Raw genomic sequence first — 25,752 nt, 5'->3', positions numbered from 1 at the left:
AACTTTCCAAAACAAATCCATCATATCCCTCTCATTGGAATCAAATATAAATGAAAGAAAAACCTGAATTGCCCTTTTTTTTGACCTGGGCATTACTGTTTACCAGAGTTAATGAAGGTAGCTAAAAGAATAATGGAGAAAGGGCAAATGCAAATATTTGGGGTGTAAGTGTAAAGGAAATGCATCTTTATTATTTGTCAAAAGACCTGTAGGGTATTCAAGTGAAATTGTCTTTGAAGCATAAAGGTCTTTTCTATGGAATGAAAGTTGAAATACTAAGAGATAATGGGTTCCAAATAAGTTAAAGGAAAGTTATCTAAATATTAAGGTTCAGGTCATACATCTGTTAGTGGTGGGAAAGTAAGTAATAGCAGTGATAAAAAATAAAAATAAGAGACCAATTAAAATAAGAAACCAATTATGTGAGCATGAAATAAGTAGTAAACAGTACTACCATCTTCTTAAAATTCTGGAAGGTTCTAAGAATTGTGATGAGCTTCATATAATTTCTGTTTCCCCTTTGGAATTATCAAAAAGTTTCTTAGTGTAAAAATATAATTTTTCTTGTTGGCCAGCCATCAAGTACTCTGTCGCGTGGAAGGAGAGTCTTTCTGAAATATCCTAAAAGATAACCTCTTATTCAGGAAACTTCTCTTGAAAAACAATGTAATTATGTGGACTGAGATGTCTTGACAATAACTAAATAGAACAGTTGTTGTTTTATCTTTGATATTCTGCTATATTTTATATTTAATAAGAGTGGAAACAAATAGGATAATTTTTGTCCATTTCTTGGGCTATACCACAGCAAAATTATATATATATGCTGTAATGGTTTTCTTAACTCATACTTCCCAGGAAAAAATACCATAAAATGGATGACTTCAACAATACACATATCCTTCTGACAGTTGAGAGTCTGGGAAGTCTATGATCAAGGCACCATCATGGTTGGGTTCTGGAGAGGACTCCACTTCCTGGGCTGCAGACCACTGCCTTCTTGCTGTATTCTCACATAGTGGAGACAAGAAGCTGTGTTCTTGCTTTTTCTTCTCATAATGGCAATAGTCTTTTGCTGTAGGTTTCACCCTCATGACCTCATCTAAACCTATTTACTTTCCAAAGCCCTCATTTCCTGGTACTATCACATTGTGGGGATAAGACTTCAATATATAAATTTGAAGGAACACAAATATTCAGTTCATAATATTGGTTGACTTTGTGTGTGTTTAATGAAAAAAAAAATACCACCTGGCACTCTGTAAACAATTTTAAAACTTAATGAATCAACACAAATAAACTTTTTAATGTATACCTCATGAGGACTATTTGACATGATTTTCTCATTGTTCTCTGAATTTAGTTGGTCATTTGAAGACTTGTATAATCCTACTACACCTTGTACCCTGTCAATGTGTTAAAAGATAATAGAGAACTCATTCTTATATCAACATAAACCTTTCTCTTCCGGAAGAGAAGCACTACCAAATTATATCACCTATCTTTTGCAAATCATTCCAAAATTTAGTGGCTTAAAATGATAATTGTTTATTTTGTCCTTATTTTTTTAGCTTGGCCATTTAGGCTGAAGTCAGTTGTGTGGTTCTTGGTCTGGGATGGAGAGGTTCTGTCCTGGCTGTGTTGTGTCTGTAATCAGTGGGCATTGGTTGTCTTAACAAGTTGAGCACCAACTCATCTGATTTTTAACTGGAAAAGGAAGGCCTCGCTGTTCAGATCTTGTGTATTCCGTGTGGTACCTGTTCTTCCAGCAGGCTAACCCAGTATGAATTTCACAATAGCTTGGGGAAGAGACAGAACGGAAGCATGTAGGATCTATTGAGGCTTTCGCATAGTGTATATGCCACACTCTTATTTCTCAAAGCAAATATTAGGGCCAAACCAGTTTCAAGCATTCAAATAAATTCTTTACCTTGATGGAATGAGATGCAAAGTCAAGTTTTAATGGAGTCTGATAACAGAAAGGGGACTCATTGTAGCCATTTTTAAAATTTATTTATTTGTTTGTTTGTTTGTTTATTGGTGCTGGAGATTGAACCCAGATCTCATGCATGCTAAGCACACACTCTACCGCTGAGCTAGATCCCCAGTCCATTTTTGCAAACCATCTACCATGCATGTCTTTCTGTCTCAGATGTCTGGAGCATAAGTTTAAGACTTGACAATATCAACCATGGTCTTAATTTTCCTTCTGCTTTGACTAGGATAGACAAAATTCAAATTTAACTGAAAGGATATTTGTTTGCACTTTAAATAGGGTGGACATGTGTTTTGTGAATTTTCATCCAAGTCAAATAATTTTTTTCTAATATTGATATAAATATAATAGTCCACTGTTAACTATGGAGTACAGTTAGTACAATCCCTAAAAGAATTAGAAACAATTATGAGAACTAGAGCTAGCCCTTTCTCTTTGCATTCAGCATGTATACACAATCAACTTTGCAAGACATGACTTATTATTTAGTGTGATTTCATTAAGAGTTTCTCAACATGAGGTATAATGAATGTTAATTCAGGTTTACAATGGGTGGCATCCTGTGCCATTGATGAATATAAAAAGGAATATTTGAAAGAGAGTTATCATTTCCATCATTAATTGCTAATTCACACACAGGGTAATGACTCATGAGGATTTTAAATGCCTTTATTTCAAAATTCATTTTTTTTCCAGTTTTCTTTTGCATTAGTTGAATGGGAAAGATTTGTCAGTTGAGTAAAGACACTTCATCTCCCTCACCAATGCTGCCGGGAGTTATTAATTAGGTTTCTGAGTTTGGCACTGCTCTTTCCTGGTCACCGTGATGTGTCATTGAAACAGACCCATTAAAATGAGTGATGTGTGTTGTAATTTCATTAGTGTCATCAATAATGTATTACACTTTCCTTTTAGTAGTCTCTTTGTGTTGTGTGTGGGTCAGGATGACTGTATGAATTACATTTATAAGATCCAAATTGTTACAGATGAGGAGAGATAGGCATGAGGGTGGAATTAATGTTATTTTAAACACGATAGCTACTAAAATGATTTCAATTAAATAATATTTTAATTAGGTCTGATGTCTCTACATGCCATGCTGAGATGCATGTTGTGTGTATGCAAATAGGATTCTGATTTATTGATTTAGAGCCATGCTAATACAGTCCATTCTTTATGCAGAGAAACTTTCTGAAATGTACTGAAGCAGATGTATCTAAGAGCATGAATGGTTCACTAAGGGATATACATTTTTGTGGTTGTAAAGTACAGATTATTGACATAGAAACTCTTCAAATGTATTTTTTTTTCACTTCCACTCAGTTTTCCTTCCAGACCTGTGACTTTTGACAGACTATGGATCCATTCCAGGTCTGACCTAATTGGAATAATATTGATCCATAATTAGGAAGAAGAAACATTTAAGCAGCCTGATACAGATATGCTGTTGAAATCTCTGCATTTTGTTGGACTAAAGTTCAATTTTGGTGGCATCACGTGGTAATACAAAGATGTTTAGAAGATTTAGAGGTTACCATCAGAAGCATTGATTTAACTAAAATATTTAAAAGAAAAAAAGCATTTGCATATTAAAAATGGTACAATCATAGTTTTGGTACACAGAGATTATCCTGGAATATGTAAGTTTAATGGTTGAGTATATAAGAAAGATCTCAGAACTAAGAAATACGTAAGAATATATGTGATGGAATTTAAGCATTGCCTGGGTTTTGTTTTAGGCTTAATTCAAATATTAAAAATAAAATAACATAATGCTACCTTTCAGAAAGGAATGCAAATGCAGAATTTTATTTTATGTAAGCAGGAAGCTATATGGTTTTTAGTACACACACACACAGAAATTGGAAAAGATGAGCTACTTCTGCAAATCAGTAGGAGAAATGATCCATCTAATGAAAATTTAAAGATTTTTTTTTATTTTTTGTTATCCATAATTTGTTTTTCAGGTAATGCAGTCTTTCAAGGTGGAAAATGAGCCTTTGTTATTATAATAATGATAAACTAACTTAAGTTACATCAGCATCTACTCAAATGAAGATTTTTCTCGTAAATTGAGATGAAAACATTTTAGTGTCTTGTACTCAACTAGAATCTCAGTATCTGTAGTTTTATTCTGATTTGTATCCAATTTGGGTAGAAATGGATATGAGTGTTTATCTGTATAATAGCTTGCTATAACTTTACTACTCGATTCATGTAGCATATGGAAAATGTGGTTAGCTCCTTGTAGAATTTCACAAAGCAAAAAAGATTCATTTTTATTCACATGGAATGTTTACAGTCATTATAAAAGCATGTTACTATGTAGCTTCCTAGTTAGGAAGAGCAAATGTGGGTATTTAAAAAGTAATTATAATCATTGTATTTTTTTGTTCTTTATACCTGGGCATTCATTGTAGGATGTATTTTTATTCTTCCATATTATCTCTCTTCTAGATATTTTGCAGTAGTTAGGACTAAAATTTTACATAAATATATTAGAGACTATTCATGATTGAATGAATTGTCATCAAGGGATCAATCCTCTAACCTTTACGAGCATGTTTTATTAATATCATCTTATCATTTGACTGAATATTAATATCTAACATTTAATAGGCATAGACTGTATATATATGAATGTACTTTATATCGGTTTTTAAATAGTGGAGAAAATCACTGTAATAGTCTAAGAATCATTAAGTAGGTTCTTCATAATGTACTAACTGCAGTGGTACAGTTCATTTAATGAGGAGTTTTTATAATAATGATTATAATATTTTTGTTTGTGAGCAAGCTGAGCTATATGTCCTCAAGGAATAGAAGTATTTGATACAGCTTTTGAAAATATCTATTTACTTTTAAGCTCTGGAAATATATTTGCCACAAATGTGCTGAGGCTGGTTTTGATCCTTCTACTTCAGCCTCCTGAGCTGCTGGGATTACAGGAATATGCTATTGTATACCTAAATTCCTCTTTCTCAATCATTTGACTAAGTATCAGGAAACCATCATATTACACACTAAGACAATGTCATTCTAGATGACAAACATGTAAGAAAGAAGAGGGAATAGTATAATAAATTTCATTTCCCACTTTTAACAATTATTACCTAATGGTTCATATAATTTTATATATACTGTTTATAACTCCACTCTATTTTTCCCTCCAAGTATTTTTAAAGTAAATCTCAGAAATCATAACATTTATTTGCAAATATTACTTTACATACTATTGTAAGACAACAGCAATTTTAGAAGACATGCTAATGATACCATGATATCTAAAATATTAACAATTGCTTTATATCAATCAATAATCAGTATTGAGTTTTGTACTTCCCATATTAATGTATTTGTTTGCGTAAAATCTAACAAAATCTTTATTTTGTGACTGGTTGACATGTTTCTTTTAGTCTAGAACACTAGTTCTTAATTGGGGTTATTTTTGCCCTATTAGGAATATTTTGGCAATGTTTGCACACATTTTCATTTCTTGATACAAAAAGAAGGATGCTATTAATAGCTAGCCCATGTAGTCCAGGGATACTGCTTATCATCCCACAGTGCATGGGAGAGTCACTACAGTAAAGATCCATCTGGCCCAAAGTGTTAGTAGAACATGGTTGAGAAACTCTGGTCTACAGGTTCCTCCTTTCTCTACTTTTTAAATGAAATTTATTAGTTGAACAAACTGAGTTATTTGTTGTCTAGATATTGTTGCAGTCTGTGGTTTTCTAGAACATACTGTGCTATGATTTAGCACAATTCTGTCCCTTGAAATTATTAGCAATTAAATTTGGAAGCTTCATCAGATTCACATCAATTTTTTTTTTATTTTTTAGCAAAATTGTTTATGCTATTTCATAATGTACCATATTTCCAACAGGAGGCCCATGTCTGATTATCTCCTCTAATGTCGTCAAAATGGGAAACTACTGATGGTCAATGTTTTCTATCTCTCAATTCATTAAGTATCAAAAAATAGCAATATTACCTTTATAATGTCTTCATATATTGCAAACAACACTGCTTCTGGTAGTATTCATTACAATGTTTGATATGAAAGTGGCATTGTGCATGAAACATTTACACATTCCTTTTTTCCTTTCAGAAACATCCTGTACCACACTGATGAGAAGACAAGCCAGTTTTCCATACTCATGGAGGCTTGGGAACACTGCAAGTCACTTACATCAAATGAGACTCTCCAAGAAACCCTGTCAGATGTGTTGAACAGCATTAATTCAGCTCAGGTTTACTTCAAAGCAGGACTTGATGTATTTGAGAGTGTCTTGGTTGGAAAGAACTGAGAAAACTCTCAGCATTTTAAAAAGTTTGTTTACAATTCTACAAGCAAAAGCTCTAATCAGACCAGATTTTCTGACATTGAAGACTCTCCCTCCTATGATTCTTTGACATGTTTAAAGCTATTATTACATTGTATTTTTTTAATGTACATATAAAAGAGCACTTTGCACATTTAGTATTTTTCTTATATCTACATTTCTGAATATGTAAAGGCAAGTTATTTGAAAAAAAATAGTTAAGATTTATCTGTTAAAAAAAATCTGCTGTATTTTTATATATAAACTATTTTTGGGGAAAGTTCCAAGAAGTTCTGGATATCTTCACTTCTCTAGATAAAATGTGTAGGAGCACAAGTTATTCTCTCTGATAGAGCTATTAATGATTGAGTTTTTATAATAGAAATGGAGAGTTGATATGGTTTCAGATTAACTTTACTATTAAGTGTTCAATATGAAGAATTCAAGTATTTTGACTGAGTGATTGGTTGCCCAAAACCACTTTGAATGTTTCTACTTTATGAAATGAAGTTCCCTTTTTTTTAAACACAACTAGATGTAGTAATACACTGGTTATGAAATTGTATTTTTTAAGTATTAATGAAAAAAAGAGCCATAAACATTCCAGGGGAAAATCTCAAGGTAGCTGCACAGAGCAATTTAAATGCAAATTTTTTTCTGAACAACTTATAAGGTGACTAGCTTTGAAACCCCTAATTTGCCTCAGTTGGTTTTGTAAGAATTTTGGGAGTGATATATTTGTCTTATGAGGGGAAAAAAACATTTCTTATTTCTTTTTCTGTGGTTTCTGTTGGAATCAATGAAACAGAGGTTACTTCTAAAATGAAAACATCTCACATGGCTTTTCCTTCCCATCTTTTCTAAAACTCCTTGCTGTAAGGCAGTTTTCACAGAACACTATATAATTTCCTCAGCAAAATAGCAATGCTTCTCTTTGAAAACCAAAAATATCACCAAAGTGCTTTTTATGCTACTGACAAAAAAGAAGTTACTATGAAAGAAAAATTTTTTTTGTCAACAAAAACTTCTGTAAATCTATGAAGAAAATTTGATGTTTTTTTCCTTCTTTATCCATAGTTGTGGCTTAGGTAAAAAAAAAAAATAAGTGTAGAAAATATGCATACTTCATTCATGCACACAATGCCATGTTTCCATAAGAGTGTCTCTCCCTCACTTCTGTTCTGCTCTCAAGTAAGAAATTCAGCTGTTCAAACTGATATTGTCATTGACTAGCTCCAGTATCCTTTATCCCCACAAACTCTAAAATAATTTTCTGTTAATGGACAGGTTAAACTTTAGCTTACCTTTAAAAGCTATTTGTAAAATGTTCTTCTGATATTGGATAACTCCTTACAAATGTCTGTTAATACATTTTCCCTCCCAAACTCAACATTCACACACACTTCCCCATTACACATTGCCAGTACAACATTGTAGACCATCCCTATACATCTGAATCTTCACTTCTTACAGATAAGCATAAGCCTAACCTTAGTTTAAGATAAAGCTGAAGGGGAAGAATTAATCAATATTGATTAACTGATTTATATGGTCAGCTGCTTCTACCCTAAGTAATATTTATATGTTCAAAGTAGAGAATTAAGGCAATTAGTAGACAATTCAAACAAAAATTCATTTGCATCTGAATTGCCTGTGTGCACATATTTTTACATGAAAAATATAAGTACTTTACAATTCTTTTTAACCCATTTACTTATTTGAAAATATTTTCCATGTTGAAGAATGTGTTTAGGAAAGGGCTAAGAGTATTAGGTTCCTGCATGCATTGATGTCAGCTCCCTGAATGCTCTGCAAAAATCAATAGCACACAAGCAGTCAGACTACCCACATAGACATGTATGGGCCTATGCAGAACGCCTGATATCAGGATCTTAAATATTCAATCAGAGTCCAATGTGTTCACTCAGTTTCTCATGTGGAGTTGAATTATATAACAGATAATGACAAACTATTATCAATTTGGTAGTCTACCACTTTAGGAAAAAAATAATAAAATAAATTCACTCCCATAACTCACAATAGTATTGAAAGAAGAAAATGTTTTTCCTCTTTATTTTTTTTAAAGACTGTTTACATAGGTAAGTCACATGGCATACATAAAAAAATCTCATTATTTTACGTTCCTTACTTCTATATCATGAGGTATTTGTTATATGAAAACTGCAGTTAAGTATATGAATTAACATGTCTTTATTAGTTTATTCAAGAGATTGTGTGAAGAAGCTTAATAACATTTACAATAGATGTTCCACAATTCTATAGATTCTGCTCTACATCTTTCACTATGACAAACCGCTTAACTAACAGCATTACAACTATGATATGATTACCTCAAGGCCCCCTCCAGATTTGTATCGTTTTAATTTCTCTCCACAATAAATCCAAGTAAATAAAAATCCTGAACACATTACAGCAAGTGTTATGTGAATTCATAGTAACATTTAAATTGTTTCCAAGACATCTGGGTGTCTGGTACTTCTCAAAATACTTCATACGTAGAATTGTGCCAGGAGATAATGAATCATAAGTGATTATTATCCTAAGAAAACACGGCAAATGTGTATCTCTGGAATTTGTGTTCAGGTAGGGTACCCACTGCCCTTTATGGAAAGCCTGGGTCCTAGAGATGTGAGGAAGCCTGAGAGACACTTTGATCTAAGCCCTGGGATCTTGCCTTCAACCAGAGAAGGTACTGTCATGATACAGTGACTAAGAAATTTAGAAATAGTCACATATTTAGTGACAGGAAAAAAACTAGCTGGAATGTCAGATTGTCTGCTTTCTTGTGCATCATGCTCTCTCCCTAAGGATACAAGGTTACATGACCTCATCCAGTATATTCTATGTACCGAGCCATTCTGTCAAATGTTGTCTGGGTTAGGCATACCACTTTTTAATTCCCCACTGGCTTACTCCCTGACTATACCTGACAAACCAAAATTTCCCAGGGAATTCAGGCAAAGTACAGAGACTGGTGACACGGAAGCAAGTGGAGAACCTCTCTGCAGGAAGCGAGAGAACACAGGAGGGAAGACATTGAGCACAATGTTTCTACAAATGAACACTTCAGCCAGGTGTGGTGGTGTATACCTATAGTCCTAGTGACTTGGGAGGCTGAGGCCGGAGGATTATAAGTTCATGCTAGCCTCAGGAACTTATTGAGGCTCTAAGCAACTTAGTGAGTCCTGTCTCAATATAAATAAAAAGAGCTGAGGATGTGGCTCTGTGATTAAGCACCCTTGGGTTCAGTCTCTACTACCAAAATTAAAAAAAAAAAAATTATGAAAGCACTTTTCAGCTCAGTATACAATCAGCAATCTAAAGTAATATTTCTCAAAATGTGAAAATTGGGATAAAAAACCTAAAAATATCTTTTGATTTCTGGATGATCCTTAAGCACACTAAAGGTTAAGATTTTCTCATCTGTATTAATTCTGGGTCTTGAGAAAACCTTAGTTGGCAACATAGCTAAATTAATCAGAAGGACCATAAAGTTTTATTAAATGACATTATCCAAAAAAAAAAGGACCTATTTTATCTCCAAGAAAACCATTCTGAAGCAGTCAGCATTTGTGCCTGTTGCATGACAGACAAGGTTGATATTTTTTTTTCCTAACTGAATCACTCTAACAACCAATTTTTAAAATGAGGAAACTAGGTTAAGTGACTTGTCCAAAATTCCAAGGTTAATAAAAGATAGTGAGGTGTTTCCCTTTTCTCTGCTGAACCATCTACTGTCCACTCCTGTGTTCTTCACACTGAGCACTATAGAAAACATCAGAGGAACCTTTTGATTCGCGAAAGTGATATAATTGAAAGTTTTAAAACCACTGACCAGACTGTCTTATCTACTTCTTCTGTAATATGGTGAAAGAATTTGAAGAAAGGAGTCCTTATGGTGGTAGCCTACCTCAATAATGATGATTGTGAGTAAATTTGTGTGAGTAAATTTGGGGATATTTCTAGGCATCAGAAGTATACCATTGTAGACTATCAGGGCAACTAGACCCATAAATAGGAAAAGGAAACCAAACACCATAGTCACAATTTCCCCTTCCAAATGCCTATGTGATTTCATTGAGATTTAGAACCACAGTTTTATATCAGTCTTAAAAACCTCAGAACAACTAATTGACTTTTTAAATTAAATAAATATATAGCAGACAGTAGTTTCCCCACTGGAAAGATGAGTGTCACAAAAATAAATTGTTTGTTGTTGCCATCTTACTAATGATGAATCAGCATCTTTGCCTCAAATAAAATACTATAATTATTTGCATGATAAGTTGATAGGCCTAGTCAAAATGTTCTCCTGAGACATTTTGTGGTATGTGTAATTAATTACTTCAAAAATTAAACTTTCTCTGAGGATAGCACATTGTCATCTCATTGGTTTAATAGGCTGTTTAAGTGTGTCTTAGTCACACATTTGCTTAATAGAAAGGAATTATTTTAAACTGCTAATCCATGTGTCGAGTGGAAGGGAAATGGGCCCAATATTCCAATAAACATATCAGCAATGTAACACTTTGATAACAGGATCATGGACGCAGCTGGGGGCTGGGGGGAAACAATGTGTTATTTTAGAAAAGAAATAATTTGCCCAGTCATACTTGTGAATTTGTATTCTTACATGAGTTTAAATTGCTAACTTTAAAAAAGCCTCATTAAATATTGCTATTCTAAAAGATCCTAAAAAGCTTCAGTGTTCTAAATATCCCCATTAAATGTGAATATTTTTCAGATAAGTGGATTTGTTTTGTACATCTCAGAATTATAAGTGGCGTGAAGATGAGAAGCAAAAGAAATTTGTAAAATGTAGCCCTTTCTAATCCTCTCTCTCTATCCACTCAATTTTCTGTTTTCTTTTTCCAGGTACACTCTGGCAATGGGGATAGACATTTTTTTTTTTTTTCCCACTGAGAACTAATTTTAAGATCTGCCCATCACAAGATAAATACGTATTAATCAGTCAGAGTTTTAGTTCTATAATACCTTTCCTTTATCTTTCAAAGATGTAAAGTGCCTTCACCTAACAATCTTGAGACCTGGCTTATTGAAAGATGACATATTTCTTACAGGCATTTATAATCTCATACTCAGATTGAATCAGAATTCGCAAAGTAAAATATTAAATTAAGGCAGTTTCAAGTATAGCTTTGAAGAAAAAGAAGCTGCTTCCAATTTTTAAGCTTCTGGTTATATTATTTTATGTTTGCGTTACACCGTTATGTAGCTTGCTGTAACCAAAATGGTAATTCTGATGTCTTCAGCCAAAAATCCAATCAGCTAGGCCAAAGAAATGCATGGCTACTCTGTTTCTTGTGCAGGATTCAGTCAAGAATTAATTCAGAAACAGTTGATTCAGTGTCTACTTCTAGTCAGATCTTTAATGAGTGTAGACAGAGCCGAGCAGTATTCCACCTGATTCCTTTGATGTCTGCAGCCAATAAGCACTGAGGTTGTTTTTCTCAGAGGGAAACAGATTTTATTTTCCAGGGGCTAATTAACATGCACCACCTCAGTCCCCAAAGGACCACACAGGTGCCTGTACTATGCCATATGTCATGTGCTATATTCATGCAAGCTCAAGAGATTAATATACAGTCATTATTATGAATGATTATGTTGCATTGAAGTTAATGTGGGTCTTTTGTTCTAATTAAAGTACAAACTTGGCATCTGAAGAGAACTTAGCTAGAGAAGTAGACTTAGAGTCCCTGTCTTAATGAACTGCATATATTTTTTAATCAAAATGTGTAATTATTTAATGAGCTTGCCTGCTCAGTAATTATAACTCTCCAACTACTTCAAAGAACCCTTATTCAATGTGTTACCATGCAGACGGTTAATACTTGTTGTATGTCTATCTTTGGAATCTCTCTGCCATTTTTGATTATGTTTTCAATGTGTATGGTAGTATTTTATTATGAATAATACTAATTTTTATTTCATTTTATATCAAGTTGCTGCAAATGGATTACCTTACTCTAAATGATAGAATAAAATGTTACTATACTATGAAGATGATTTTGGCATATCTGTTTAATAAAAAACAAATATCCAAACAAAAATATTTTACTCCACCATTGCAAATTGTCTGCAAGAAACAAAAAGGCACAGATGGTTAAGTGTAACTCACATGATTATATTCCAAAGATGTCATAAATAATTCTATTTAGCAGCTGAAATAGGACTCTATTAGGTGATTTAGTGTTTGCATTGCAAACAGAAAGGTTTAGTGGCAAATATATCCCACACACTCTAACTTGCTACTTGGAGAATAAGAATAGAATTGTACTCAGAAAAGACAAAGGCTTTGTAGGACACTTTGAAGGGCTAACTTGTTTTTTTTAGAAATCCTGAAAATCAGCATTACATTTTGATAATGGTTTTAAATATGTGCTGGAATTTTAACATACTCCATGTATTGAATATTTTAACGATATCTATAATATGGCAACATTAAAATATACAAGCTTTTGTAAAGCAGAAATTTCTCAGTGGTATAACATTAAAAATAAAATGCTACAATAAAAAATAAGGATGAGCAGGAGACTATAAATTAACATGGGGTAAAATTTGAAGGGTAATTTCTTCAAGTAAATTTGCTGTGATTAAAAATAAATACTTCTCAAGAGGTGGGCCAATTACTGAATTGCACTGAACTGCCTTAGTGTTGAGGTTTTTTTTTTTTTTTCAATATAATTTGATTATCGTCTGTGATTCAGAAATCTTTTCATTGTACAGAGATTTTCATTGTCATTGTCTTTGTTGTAATTAATTTTTACTGGCATTAATTTAGAGGCATGTGTCTGTAATTTTCTAATTACAATGTATGGTTGAATGTCTAATTTCTATAATGTGTGGGTGCCATCAGAAATGTAGGGCTTTCTGTATTTAGTCCAAGTGTGATCTCAATTTATTGTATAACCATTTTGTATTACTTAACATGACTCAATATGCAGCTTTTGGTGTGACTTGGAGTGGCAAAAAAAAAAAAAGAATTGTAATGTCATATCCATATTCATTAAGAATATGAGTGGATATTTTATGTTAGTTGCTTAATACTTGCACATAATTAAAAATATAGTACTATGAAATGAAGGCATCTTTAAAAACATGTTCTGATTAATAAATACAATGAATATGTACAGTGAAATAGCAATGTTTAAAACACCCACTTAACATATATTAAATACAGGTGAAAATCATTGATTTCCACAGTGTGCTTTTTATCACATGATATACATACAGAATGTTTCATTAATGAGTTATTTTTACATACATGCATCACACTAAAACAGGTGTCCCCTTGTTTAGAAAATGCTGTAAGATAGTCATCTTTTTTTCTTCTTTACTTTGGTTCTTTTCTTGAACTTTTAGTTCTCATATTGGGCCATTTAGATTTCTAGTTTGTGAAGAATTATAATATCAAGGAATATCAAGGAATATCAACTATACCAATTCCAGCACTAAGAATTTTATTTCCTCAAATGTACTTTAAAAAAATGCTTCAGAGTTGGGCACTGTAGTGCACTCTGTTATCCCAGTGACTTGGGAGGCTGAGGCAGGAGGATGGCAAGTTTGAGGCCAACCTTATCAACTTAGAAGACCCTGTCTCAAAATAAAAATTAAAAGGACTGGGATGTGGCTCAATGGTAAAGCACCCCTGAGTTCAATACCTAGTACAAAAAAAATGCTGTTAATTATTTATCACACATAGAGGAATCTCTCTTTGCATGGAACAGCAAGTTTCTTGAATTTACTCATTCAAAACATACTAATATTCTATTTTAGGCCAGGTACAATATTAGGTGCTAGAGACACAAAGATGATTTTCACAGTTTGACCACCCAGAATTTCACAATCAAACAGGATATAACAGTTGAATTTGAGAGCAATACAAGATTTAGAAATACTCACAGAGAGTGTAGTTTATTCCAAACCTATTGACAGAGTATATACAGCTGAAATTCCCCAAGCATTCAGGCCACGTGCCTGTCCCAGTGGGCCTGCCTTAAGTCTGTTATTTTGTGGACTGGGAATTGAACCCAGGGATGCTTTACTACATCCCCATCCCTTTTTATTTTTATTTTTTATTTTGAGAAAGGGTCTAACCAAATTTCTGAGGCTGGCCTTAAACTTGCGATCCTCTTGCCTCAGCCTCTCGTCTCTGATATTATAGCTATGCACCATCATGCCTGGCCTTAAGATTTTTTTAAAGAAGATTTTTTTTTCTCCATCAGCTCCTCTCTATATAATATCATTTGTTAGGGGCTTATGTTATTGCTTAAGATCACCTGGATGATATCTTTTAATCCTCAGAATATCTTATAAGATAGTTATCATTCTTTCCCATTTGATGAATGAGAACACTGAGGATTAGGGAAACTAATAGTTTTACTGTGACATATGTACACACATATAGATATTAACAATTTAGAGAAATCTATAGGAAAAAATTATTCTGCTCAGGAAGTAGAATCAAAGCATCAAAGCAATATACTCAATTATAAAGTCAGGCATCAGTTAATGGTGGAGATATGTTGTGAATATTGTTGAGCAATTTTGTCATCGTGCAAACATCGTAGAGAATGCTTACACATACTAATGAGGCCACTGGGATACATGGCAAGAGTTGTCATTGACTACAGAAACATCATTCAGCACACATATCTATATGTATATATGTATTCAAAATATTAAAATATAAATAAAAAACTAAACACTTAATTTAGTTCATGAAAGTAGGACAACAGAACAAAGCCTAAGGATGGATCATAGAGGATAAGTTTAATTATAATGTTTTATAAGCGATTGAAGCAAATATACAAAGTGGGGAGGTAATTTGATAATCTTGCCAGCTTTAGTGTTGGGCCAATGTGTATTTGTTATGTAATTCTTACTAGTCTTTTGCATTAAAAGAAAAATCTTGGTGCTGGCGATAAAGCTCAGTTAGTAGAGTGCTTGCCTTGCATGCACAAGGCCCTGTGTTCAATCCCTAGCATCAGAAAAAATAAAACCTTCAAAATAATAAAATCCTGATACAGTGTTCTGATCTTGAAGTCCAGTAACCACTAACCTGATCTAAATGATAAAATGTATATGTTCAGTCCCTTTCTTGTCCCCTGCTTCAACTAGACTAAAGTTACAAGGGCCATTTCTGGGGGACATTCTCTTAACAATCTAAATGCTTCCAGATATAATTTCAGTATACTTATATTCCTTACCCAATTTGTTCCTCTTTAATTTTTCCCTATCAGTAAAACACCAAAGAGTGAGAATCATCTCTGATCATTTTATTTACCTCATGCCCTAAGTCCAATCCATCAATGAGTTGGTTAGTTCTGCTGAAAAACAGAGCTCAAATCCATATATTTCTCTATCGCCAGTGTTACCATCCTATCTGTGCCAGCATCTTCTCTCCCTTGTATTGAGTAGCCGCTGTAAGTATTTTAAACAGAGGGGAATTTAAAACAAGCAAATGATTGCAAAATTATTGAAAGGATTGGAGTAAAAAAAATTAGAAGCGTTATTTCTCAGATAATAACTGCAGGAAACTGCTACTGACCTTATGGGCTGGAGAAGGAAGGAGAAAAATTGTGATAACCCTGTAGCCAACAATCCACAGACACATTCAGAAACTGTCACTACTACTGGTGGAGCCACTGTGCACAGCTGTGAAGGATTGCCACATGGCTGAACAGAAGTCCAGAGTCGCCACTCCCTCAGGCTCCCCTACCAGAAGCAGAGAAAATCAAGATGCCTTCCACATTTTTGTGACTTCTACTCTCTTGCAAATGTCTCTCATAGGCAGACTGAACTAGAATCCAGCTGGCATGAGAGACTGCTCAATGAGTTTTCATGCTCCCAGCCCTGGTATTATGGGGGCAGCATGTGGGTAGGTAGATGAAGGGTTGAGTTTATTTTTTATGTCCCCATTGGGTCTCCTTTTTTCTGTGAATGAATGAGTGAATAAACATACCTAACTCATACAACTGCATATATCAAGGTCCCTTGAAACTATTTCTCTGAAGACACATAAGTTTTTCAGCCACATAACTTATAACAAATTAACTTGAAATGGTTTGTGGTGTATTTCCTCACCTACTTCATAAAAAACTGAATGACTGTCTCTGGTGCAGAGCCAAGGGAATAGAAGAGAGGCAAACTCACATCTATAATGAAGCCCTGAGTTTTAGAATAGAGTTCTACAGAAGGAAAAATGAGAAAAAAAAAAAAAGTGAAAACAATTAAGTCTTATAGAAGTCAAGTCAAGATTCTTAGAGAAGGAGAGATTTGAGTTGAGTCTGAAGGGTGAATTCTTAGGGAGAAAAGGAAAAGAATAGCATTATAGAAAAAAAAAATTTACCTTGTGCAAATCACACGAGAGGCATGACAGAGCTTTCCCTTAGTTTTCTGAATTGAAGTTTCGGTTTCTTTTTTCTCAGCTTCAGCAAATATTGTATTTTTTTCGATTCATGTTTTTTGTGGAAATAGAGAACTTCAAACTGCTTATCTGTTAGTTTAGACAGCACTTGATATTATAAAATACTTAGTAAAATAGAACATATTGGTCAGATTTTTCATCATAATATAGAAATCATAGTATTAGTAGGTTCCTATCATTTTCATCATAAAAATGATGTCCAAATCCTTTAATGTCTAACTTACACCTTCCCTCTCTTTTTCACGGTATATCTCTTGTTCCACTCACACCTGTGTCAGTCACTATTGAGCACCTGAGGTTTTCTGTGTGGGCCATGACTTCTCATGTCTGGCTACCCTTGTGAATGTTCTCTTCTTTCACTTCCTGTGGAACTTCCTTCCTTCATTATCTGTGTACATGGGTGCAGCATGTGGGTGAGTGTTTGAAGGGTTGATGAATATATCTCTCTTTCCAAAGTAAATTTTAAGAAGGAAGTCATTTTAAACCTTGCAACTGTGGAGAATCATTCAAACCCGACTCATAGCACATGATTTTATTATTATTATTATTATTATTGTTATTTTAAAGATAGAGTGAGAGAGGGAGAGAGAGAAAAAATTTTAATATTTATTTTTTAGTTATCGGCGGACACAACATCTTTGTATGTGGTGCTGAGGATGGAACCCGGGCCACACGCATGCCAGGTAAGCGCGCTACCGCTTGAGCCACATCCCAGCCCCATGATTTTATTATTGTGGGTCTTATATTTCCTGGGATTTGATGAGTTAATTATTGATTTTGTGATACACTATAAATCAGGTTTGGAAGGTTGTCTTTCATTAAAGCTGTTCAGGGTTGATTTCTATTTTCCTCACAGAAGAAAGGAAACAGAAGAAAAAGTAAAAGACATCCTAGCAGGCTCCTGGGAAAAATATACATAAGCCCAGAGGAATAATTAAGAAATAACTAACATTGTATTTCTACCTGGGATTTCAGCCCCAAATCTTTCTGTTTTTAAGCATTTAGACTAGACTCCTTGGGAAAATTCTTTACTTCACCTTGTTTGACCTGAATGAATTAGGAGCATGGAAGTGGTACTCTCCCTGCTTAACTTTAAAACCCAAACTCCTTGACTATTTGAGTCATTTTTTATTTGTTTTAAACATGTGGTACCCACTTTTCTCCTTCTCTCTTTACTCTTCAGAGATCATTTCACTTCTTCCTCTTTCAGACATAGAAATTTAACTGCATTTCCATGCAAAGCATCCTCCTTTCTTACTACAATGTTAGATAAGTCTTGAAAGTTTAATCCCATTGAAAGTTTAATCCCATCTAGGAACGAAAACATCATTATCATCAACATGAACAATCTTTCCAAATTCTGCATCCCCACTTACACACTTGCTTATCTTTTGCCTTCTCCTCATAAATTAACTCCTTTTTTTTCATACTTGCTAATTATCACTATGCCCTTTTCTTATCTGTCATGCTTCATTCCTTCAGCATCTAGCTTATGTGCTTAATTCTCCAGGTTTCAATAATTTTCAGATAGTATGTCTAAGCATGGTGAGCCATATTTTACAAATCATTTAAAAGATAAGTAAAAATGATCATTATTAATAATTATTATAGAAAACATCAGCAATATCCCAATTTTGAAGATATGGTCACCTTTTTCATCTCTAAGGCGCTAAGTCCAAAAATATGTTTCCATTCTCATCTTTTACAACTCGAATAATGTTCAAGTCTTTTCAAATTTAACCTTCTTTGGAGTATTTTCTTCTGGATTCCATGAAACAACAATAATTAACCAAATTTTCACCATCAAAATGATGCTGGAATTGGAATTGTTTGAATGCAGCAGCCATTAAAAACAAAGGAAAGGGCAGGCAGCTTGCTGTACCAATATCTCAGTGAGATTTGGAAAAGACTCAAAATTTATACTCAGGGAGGAAGGGAGATGAGTGGACTATGCCTTGAAGATTGAGAGCCATACCCTAGCTGTCAGGCATTAGAGGGAACAAGAGACTATAAATGACAAACATCTACAAAAAGAAACCAGTAAATTTCACTAATGAGGAATATATGAGCATTAGTCAAGAGAAGAAACATATGTATAGTTTGAAAGGTTCCCAGAACCTCTAGTTGGGCTGATTAGTGAATGTCCTTCTTTGTTGAAGTCCAACTCATAAAGTTTGAGAGAGAAGACTATTCACATGTGCAGATAGCAATGGAAAACTATAAAGAATAAAAAGAACCAGGGAAACATGATTCAATCAAAGGAATACTATAAAATCTCCATAACCTAAAGGAAGGAAAATCTACAAATTTTCTGACAAATAATTGTCTTAAACTCAGTGAGTTATAAAAGAACACAGATGACAACAAAACAAAATCATGAAAATGATATATGAACTAAAGGAGAATACCAACAACGGGATAGAAGATATTTTAAATAAAAATTAACAGAATAAAGATGAGTAATACAATAACTGAAATGAAAAATCACTTTCATTGAAGAAGGATTAGGTTAACAAGTGAAATATTCATTTTTATTGAATAATAAAGGAGTTAAAAGCAGACTCGATAAAATATTTCTCAAAAGAAGCAACACAAATGGCCAAAAAATATATGAAAAATGTTCCACATCTGTAGAAATGCAAATCAAAAGTCCTCAAAGATTTTATCTCACTTCAATCAGAATGACAATTACCAATCATATGAATAATAATCAATGCTGGCAAGGATATGGGTGAAAAGGTACACTCAAGTGTTGTTGGTGAGACTACAAATTAGTATGACCACTCTGGGAAACAGCATGGATATTCCTAAAAAACAAACAAATTAAAAAAAAGACAAAAAAAAAAAAATGAAATCACCATATGACTCAGCTAGCTAGTTCCTTGGTATTTATTTTAAAAAACTAAAATCAACATACTATAGTAACGCAGCCACTTAAATGTTTATGACAGCACAATAGCCAAATTATGGAACCAGTCCAGGTGCTGATCAATACATGAATGGATGTAGAAAATTAAACACACACACACACACACACACACACAATGGACTTTTACTTAGCCATAAAGAAAAAAATGAAATTATGACATTTTCCAGTAAAATGATAGAAATGGAGAACACCATGCTAAATGAAATAAGCCAGCTTCAGAAAATCAGGGATCAAATGTTTTCTCTCATATGCAAAAGCTAGAAAAAAATAAAGGGGGGACCAGGGGTGGATTGGATATCATAAAGATTTAGAGAAGATCAGTGGAGTGGAAGAAGGAGAACAAGAAAGAAGAAACAGGCATGGGGAAAGAGAGAAAATGTGAAAAATTTAATCAAACCATGCTGTGTTTATGTATAAATATATCACAGGGAATTCAATTTTTATGCACATGTAACTATCCAATAAAAAATAAACAAATAAAGGAGGAAAACAACAATTAGTAGAGGAAGGAGAACAGAGGAGGGAGAATGGGAAAGTGGTGGAGAGAGCCAGGATTGACATGGAGTAAAATTAAATTCCATTCATGTATGACTTTGTCAAAATGAACCCAATTATTATGTAATGCTCTAAAGAGAGACAAGTCTTGCTGATGATAAAACCTGGCCCTCTGTGTAGTGCACTGAAAGGTAAGTAGGTAGGTGTTCAAAACATGTTTCACTGCTCTCCTTCACTTCTAAGGGAAGAGTCTCAGGTTCCACACCCTCTCCCAATCTCACAGAGATGTACTAGTTGCAACAAATCTCCTGCCTCTTAATTCTTACCCACCCCATGACATCTAAACTGCTTGTTTTATCTGTGCTGTAGATGAAGCCAGACAAAAACTGTCCTCTGGTAGCATCCTGATGATATGAGTTGGTTGGACAAATACTCTATTCTCTCCTCCTCTTTGAGGAAGAAGTCAGTGACTGGCAACTCTCTTAGTTCTGAACACCACCACCTTGAGGGAGGAGCTGACACAAGTTATGTAAAATTGTCCTTACACATTTTTATGTGACTATTTACAGATTTGTGCTTTCTGAGGATACTGAGGCTTCTTAACTGAATTCTAGGTTGTTTATTTTGGTCTTATATCACTGTTAAATTGGAATTTCATTGGGGAACAAGGGCAGGGACTCCCATTCCACTATATTGCTGATGTCACTCCTTAAGATATTTAATATTTGTTATGGTTTGGATATGAGGTGTCCCCCAGAAGCTTACATGTGAGAAAATGAAAGAAGGTTCAGAGGACAAATGATTGGGTTTTAAGAGTCTTAACCCAATCAGTGATTTAATCCCTTGATAAGAAATAACTGAGTGGTGGGGAGGGCGGGGCTGGAGGAAATAAGAATTAGAGCATAGCTTTGGTGTATATATTTGTATCTGGAGAGTGGAGTCAGAGTAGATTTTCTCTCTCTGTGTTTCTTGATCATGTGATGTGAGCTGCTTCTCTCTGCCACCCTCTCCTGCCATGGTGTTCAGCATCAGCTTAAACCCTGAGGAATGGAGACAGCCTTCTGTGGACTAAGACCTCTGAAACGGTGAGCCCCAGATAAACTTTTCCTCCTCTATAATTGTGTTGGTCGGGTCCTTTAGTCACAGCAGCAAAAAAAGTTGACCAAAATAATATTTTAAGAGATCAACATTGTTCATTATATTAACAGATCAAAAATGAAAAAAAAATCCATCTCTAGGAGAAAATAAACCATGAACTATATCTCAAATATTATGTAAAAACTAGCTTAAAATATATCATACACTAAAATACATGAGGAATAACTATGAAACTTATGGATGAAATAATATGATAAAATCTTTAGAATAGGCAATGATTATTTTATAAAAAAAACAAAGCATAAGCCATAACTTCTTTAAAAGAACAATAAACAGACTTATTAATGGTTAAATTTTGCTCTTCAAAAGGCATTATTATTTTTTATTAGTTCTTCTTAATTATACATGATAGTAGAATTCATTTGATAAAATTGTTCTAATTAGGACTCCATTCTTGTGGGTGGGCACAATGGTAGAACTCACTTAGATATTTTCATATGTGTACAAGGAAAATTATGTTAGATTTATTTTACTGTTTTTCTTATTTCTATCCCTACTTCCTTCCTTTCGTTCCTCTTTGTCTAATCTACTAAACTTTATTTCTTCCCCTCACCTACTTTATTTGTGGCTTAGCTTCCACATATCAGTGAAACCATTCGTCCTTTGGTTTTTAGGGATTGGCTTATTTCACTTAGGATGACAGTCTCCAGATTCATCCAGTTAGTCACAAATGTCATAAGTCATTTTTCTGTATGATTAATATTTCATTCTGTATCTATACAACAATTTCTTTATCCACCCACCTGTTGAAAGATTGGCTCCATAGTTTAGCTATTGTGAATTGTACTGCTGTAAACATTGATGCGGCTGTGTCAGTAATATGCTGATTTTAAGCTCTTTACGTATATGCCAAAGAGTGGGATAATTGGGTCAAATGATGTTTCCATTTCTAGTTTTAGAGAAATCTACATACCGCTTTTCAGAGGGATTACACTAATTTTGCAGTCCCACCAATAATGTATGAGCATTCCCCTTTCACCATATCTTCATCAACATTTGTTGTTAGTTGTATTCTTGATAATTGTCATTCTGACTAGAGTGGGATAAAATCTCAATGTAGTTTTAATTTGCATTTTTCTAATTTTTTATATATGAATTATCATTAAAAGGCATTCTTATGAAAATGATAAGGCAAGACAAATGTTGGTAGAAATTATTTTCAAAACATATCTAATAAAGCTATTGTACCCAGAATACATAAAGAACTGTTATAACTCAATAAGGCCAAAATATCACAATCATTAAAGACATTGGCCACAAAAATTTTAATATGTACACCATTAAAGAAAAGCTATAAATATAAAATATATACAAAAGCCACACTGTGTTACTACTGCATCAATAACAATACCAATTTCATGTTTTTGTGAGTGTGCAAATGAGTGATCAAATCTGAGGACTTGTGCATGGTAGGCCAGTGCTTTGCCACTGAGCTACATTCCCAAGTCAACTATCCCCAATGTTTGCAAGTTTATGGAACAAGTGAAACTCTCAGATATTGGTGGGAAGTAGGCAAAAATGTTAACAGTCACTTTTAACAGTCTCTTAAATTTAAACATACATACCATATGACTCAGCAATATCACGTCAAAGTCATACTTTAGAGAAATAAAAACTTATTTCTAAGTAAGGACATGTATGCACAAGTTCATAATAGATTTTTATAATAAACTGAATACAAAATATTCATGAACTGTTGAAATGATGTAATATATTATAGCTTAGCTATGCACTGGATTGCTACCCAGGAATAAAAGGGAGTAAATTACTGACATGTGCATTATGAAAATGAGTTTCAAAAGCATTACGCTAAGTGAAACACATCATATTTAAAAGACTAGTGTTGGGACATAATTCTTCAGGGGATTTCTATAAATTTTGTGACAACTTTTGTTGAGGACTCTTTTCAAGGTTGTGTATTATTTTAAGCCCTCAGAAAGAAAGTGACAGAATTGCCCTCTCTGTTGGAAAACAGTCTAGTTTACTGACTTGTGAAATGAAGACATTGTCTCTTATCAGTGTGGGGGATTTGCCAACAGCACCCTTAAAAGATCGGAGGTAACTAAGCTCGGGTTTCTCAGTTGTACATAGACCCAACCTCTCGAGTCTTCCCTCTTTCCATCCCCATGAAACTTAGCAGCACACAGTGAATGGGAAAAAAAGCATGAATTTATATTGCCTGCTATCTTTCTATATCTAATTTGAACACTGCTTGCTTAACTGGTCAACTTTATGAGCTTATGGCAATCCAGCTAAACCACTATGCCAATGCTGCTTAGGTGCTGATGCTTAGCTTTGCAGGCATAATGTTGTTTGCATTTATGTTAAATTCTAGAAAAGGAAAAATCATGATGACAGAACCCAATTAGAGTTGGCTAAGGCTGAACAAATAGATAAATGAATAAAATTGTGTGAGGATTTGATTGCAAAATGTCAAGAGGTAGCTTTTGAATTGATGTACATGTCCTATATCCTGATTTGGATGGTGGAGACATGATGGTATAAATTTGCCACAGTTCAGCAAATTGTATATTTAAAATTGCTGAATTGTATTATGTTTAAAATTTAATAAAGCTAATTAAAAGAATCAACCAAAAGTTTGAACGAAAAAAAAGGAGAAAATTGCAAGAAGAAAAGTAACTAAAGGGGATGGAGGATATAATTTATGGTAGCCAATGAACTGTCACATTAAGGTCACACTGATTTTACAGCAAAATGAAGGTATAGTTTATCATTGTAGACATGTTCTAAAATTCTAAAGTGCTAAGTTTAAATTTAAGAACTGCAGAAAATAAAACAAAATATAAGTAAATTGAATACATAAAATTACAACAATCCCCCTGTTTTAGTTTTGCATTGCTGGGACCAAGACCTGACAAGAGCAACGTAAAGGAGGAAAAGTTTACTTTGACTCACAGCTGCAGAGGTTCAGTCCATGGTCATCTGACTCCATAGCTCTGGGCCTGAGGTGAGGCAGACCATCAGTGTGGAAAATGGGCATGACAGGGGGATGGTGGTGGGGGAAGCACCCCAGTTCATGGCAACAGGAAAACAGATAGCTCTTCTCACCAAACACAAAATGTAAACCCCTGAAGTCACACCTCTGGTGACCTACTTCCTCTATTCACACCCCATCTGCCTAGACTTACCACTCAGTTAATCCAATTAATCCATCCTCATAGACTTATATAGTAATCAGGTTAGATCAAATAATCTAATCATTTCACCTCTGAAAATTCTGGAATTTTTGTTCACATGAACTTTTGGGAGATACTTGTTGTAGGAGATGTGATGGTTCTATCCAAATCCTATGCATAACCCTATGACCTACTTACTGCTTTTTTGTTTTTCAGAATGGGATATTGAACCTAGGCACACTCTACCACCCAGCTACCCCTCACCCCCAGACCTTTTTATTTATTATTTTGAGACAGGGTCTTATAAGTTTTCCAGGCTTGCAGTCCTCCTCTATCAGCCTCTGAGTACCTGGGATTGAAGGAATAAACAAACATGTCCTCTGGTGCCTTTCGTTCTCTGGCCTTACCTCATTGCCAGTTTTCTGTGCTTTAGTCTGATTGGCACTCTGATATCATCTTGAACTTTCCCAGAGCCTTCACGGCACAGTTTTACACACACTGTTCCCATTGTGCTCTTCCATACTCTATTTGCTAGTTAGCATCTTCATATTCAATGGATTTCAGCTAAATTTTCAGCTTTTTAAAAACTGTGCAGAATGTATCACATACCCCTCATTCTTTAGTTTTATAGCAACATGAACTTTTCTATCAGGAATTGGTTCAGTCGAAGTTATAATTTTACTTATTTTGTGTGTGATTGATTCCCCTATTAGAATATAGATTTCTTACATATTCACACTTTTATTTCAAATGCTTCAGGTATCTGGCATCAGGTTGGCATCCAATATGTATTTGTTCAATGGATGATAAAAAGAAAGAAGCCACTTTTAGCAGTCTGGGTGGTGTTTCTGAATCTGGAGAAGAGGAGAGAAAGAGTGCAGCACACCTCCGTGGGCTTGAACACTTCAGCCCAGGGGAAGCTCCAGCCCTCACAGAAGGTAGAGTGTCAGTCAAAACAACCATGGTAGGAGTGTTCTTCATGGGAGATATGAGGAGAGGTAACTGGTAAGAGAGAGGAGTGTCTATGTTTCCATTTCATCTTCACCAGTATCAATTCCATAATGAGAAGTAGATGCATCTATTTCTGCTACTCCATTTTCTACTTTAACATATGAAAAACATTATTCAAAAATACTCTATTCCAATTCTATTTATTGCTATGAATTTTTCACCCATTTACTATCATTTCAATGAGTTCCTTAAAGAGCAAAATATTTCATGTTCAAGACTCCATC

At 34.1% G+C, this 25,752-nt stretch overlaps 1 protein-coding gene across 10 annotated transcripts in view; it reads left to right on the top strand.

The window, feature by feature from the left end:
- Nucleotides 1–13,559, top strand: part of Naaladl2 (N-acetylated alpha-linked acidic dipeptidase like 2) — a 1,175,859-nt gene extending 1,162,300 nt beyond the window's left edge. For all 10 annotated transcript variants that reach the window (XM_048814261.1, XM_048814264.1, XM_048814263.1 and 7 more), the window contains one exon: nucleotides 6,111–13,559. In XM_048814261.1, the coding sequence (XP_048670218.1) occupies nucleotides 6,111–6,309 (199 nt within the window). In that variant the 3' untranslated portion in view covers nucleotides 6,310–13,559. The remainder of the gene's footprint in view (nucleotides 1–6,110) is intronic.
- Nucleotides 13,560–25,752: the final 12,193 nt, after the last annotated feature.

This window comes from Marmota marmota, unplaced genomic scaffold (genome assembly GCF_001458135.2).
Source record: "Marmota marmota marmota unplaced genomic scaffold, marMar, whole genome shotgun sequence".
Classification (NCBI taxonomy): Eukaryota; Metazoa; Chordata; class Mammalia; order Rodentia; family Sciuridae; genus Marmota; species Marmota marmota.
The sequence above is the reverse complement of the archived record's forward strand: the minus strand, read 5'-3'. Positions and strand labels throughout refer to the sequence as shown.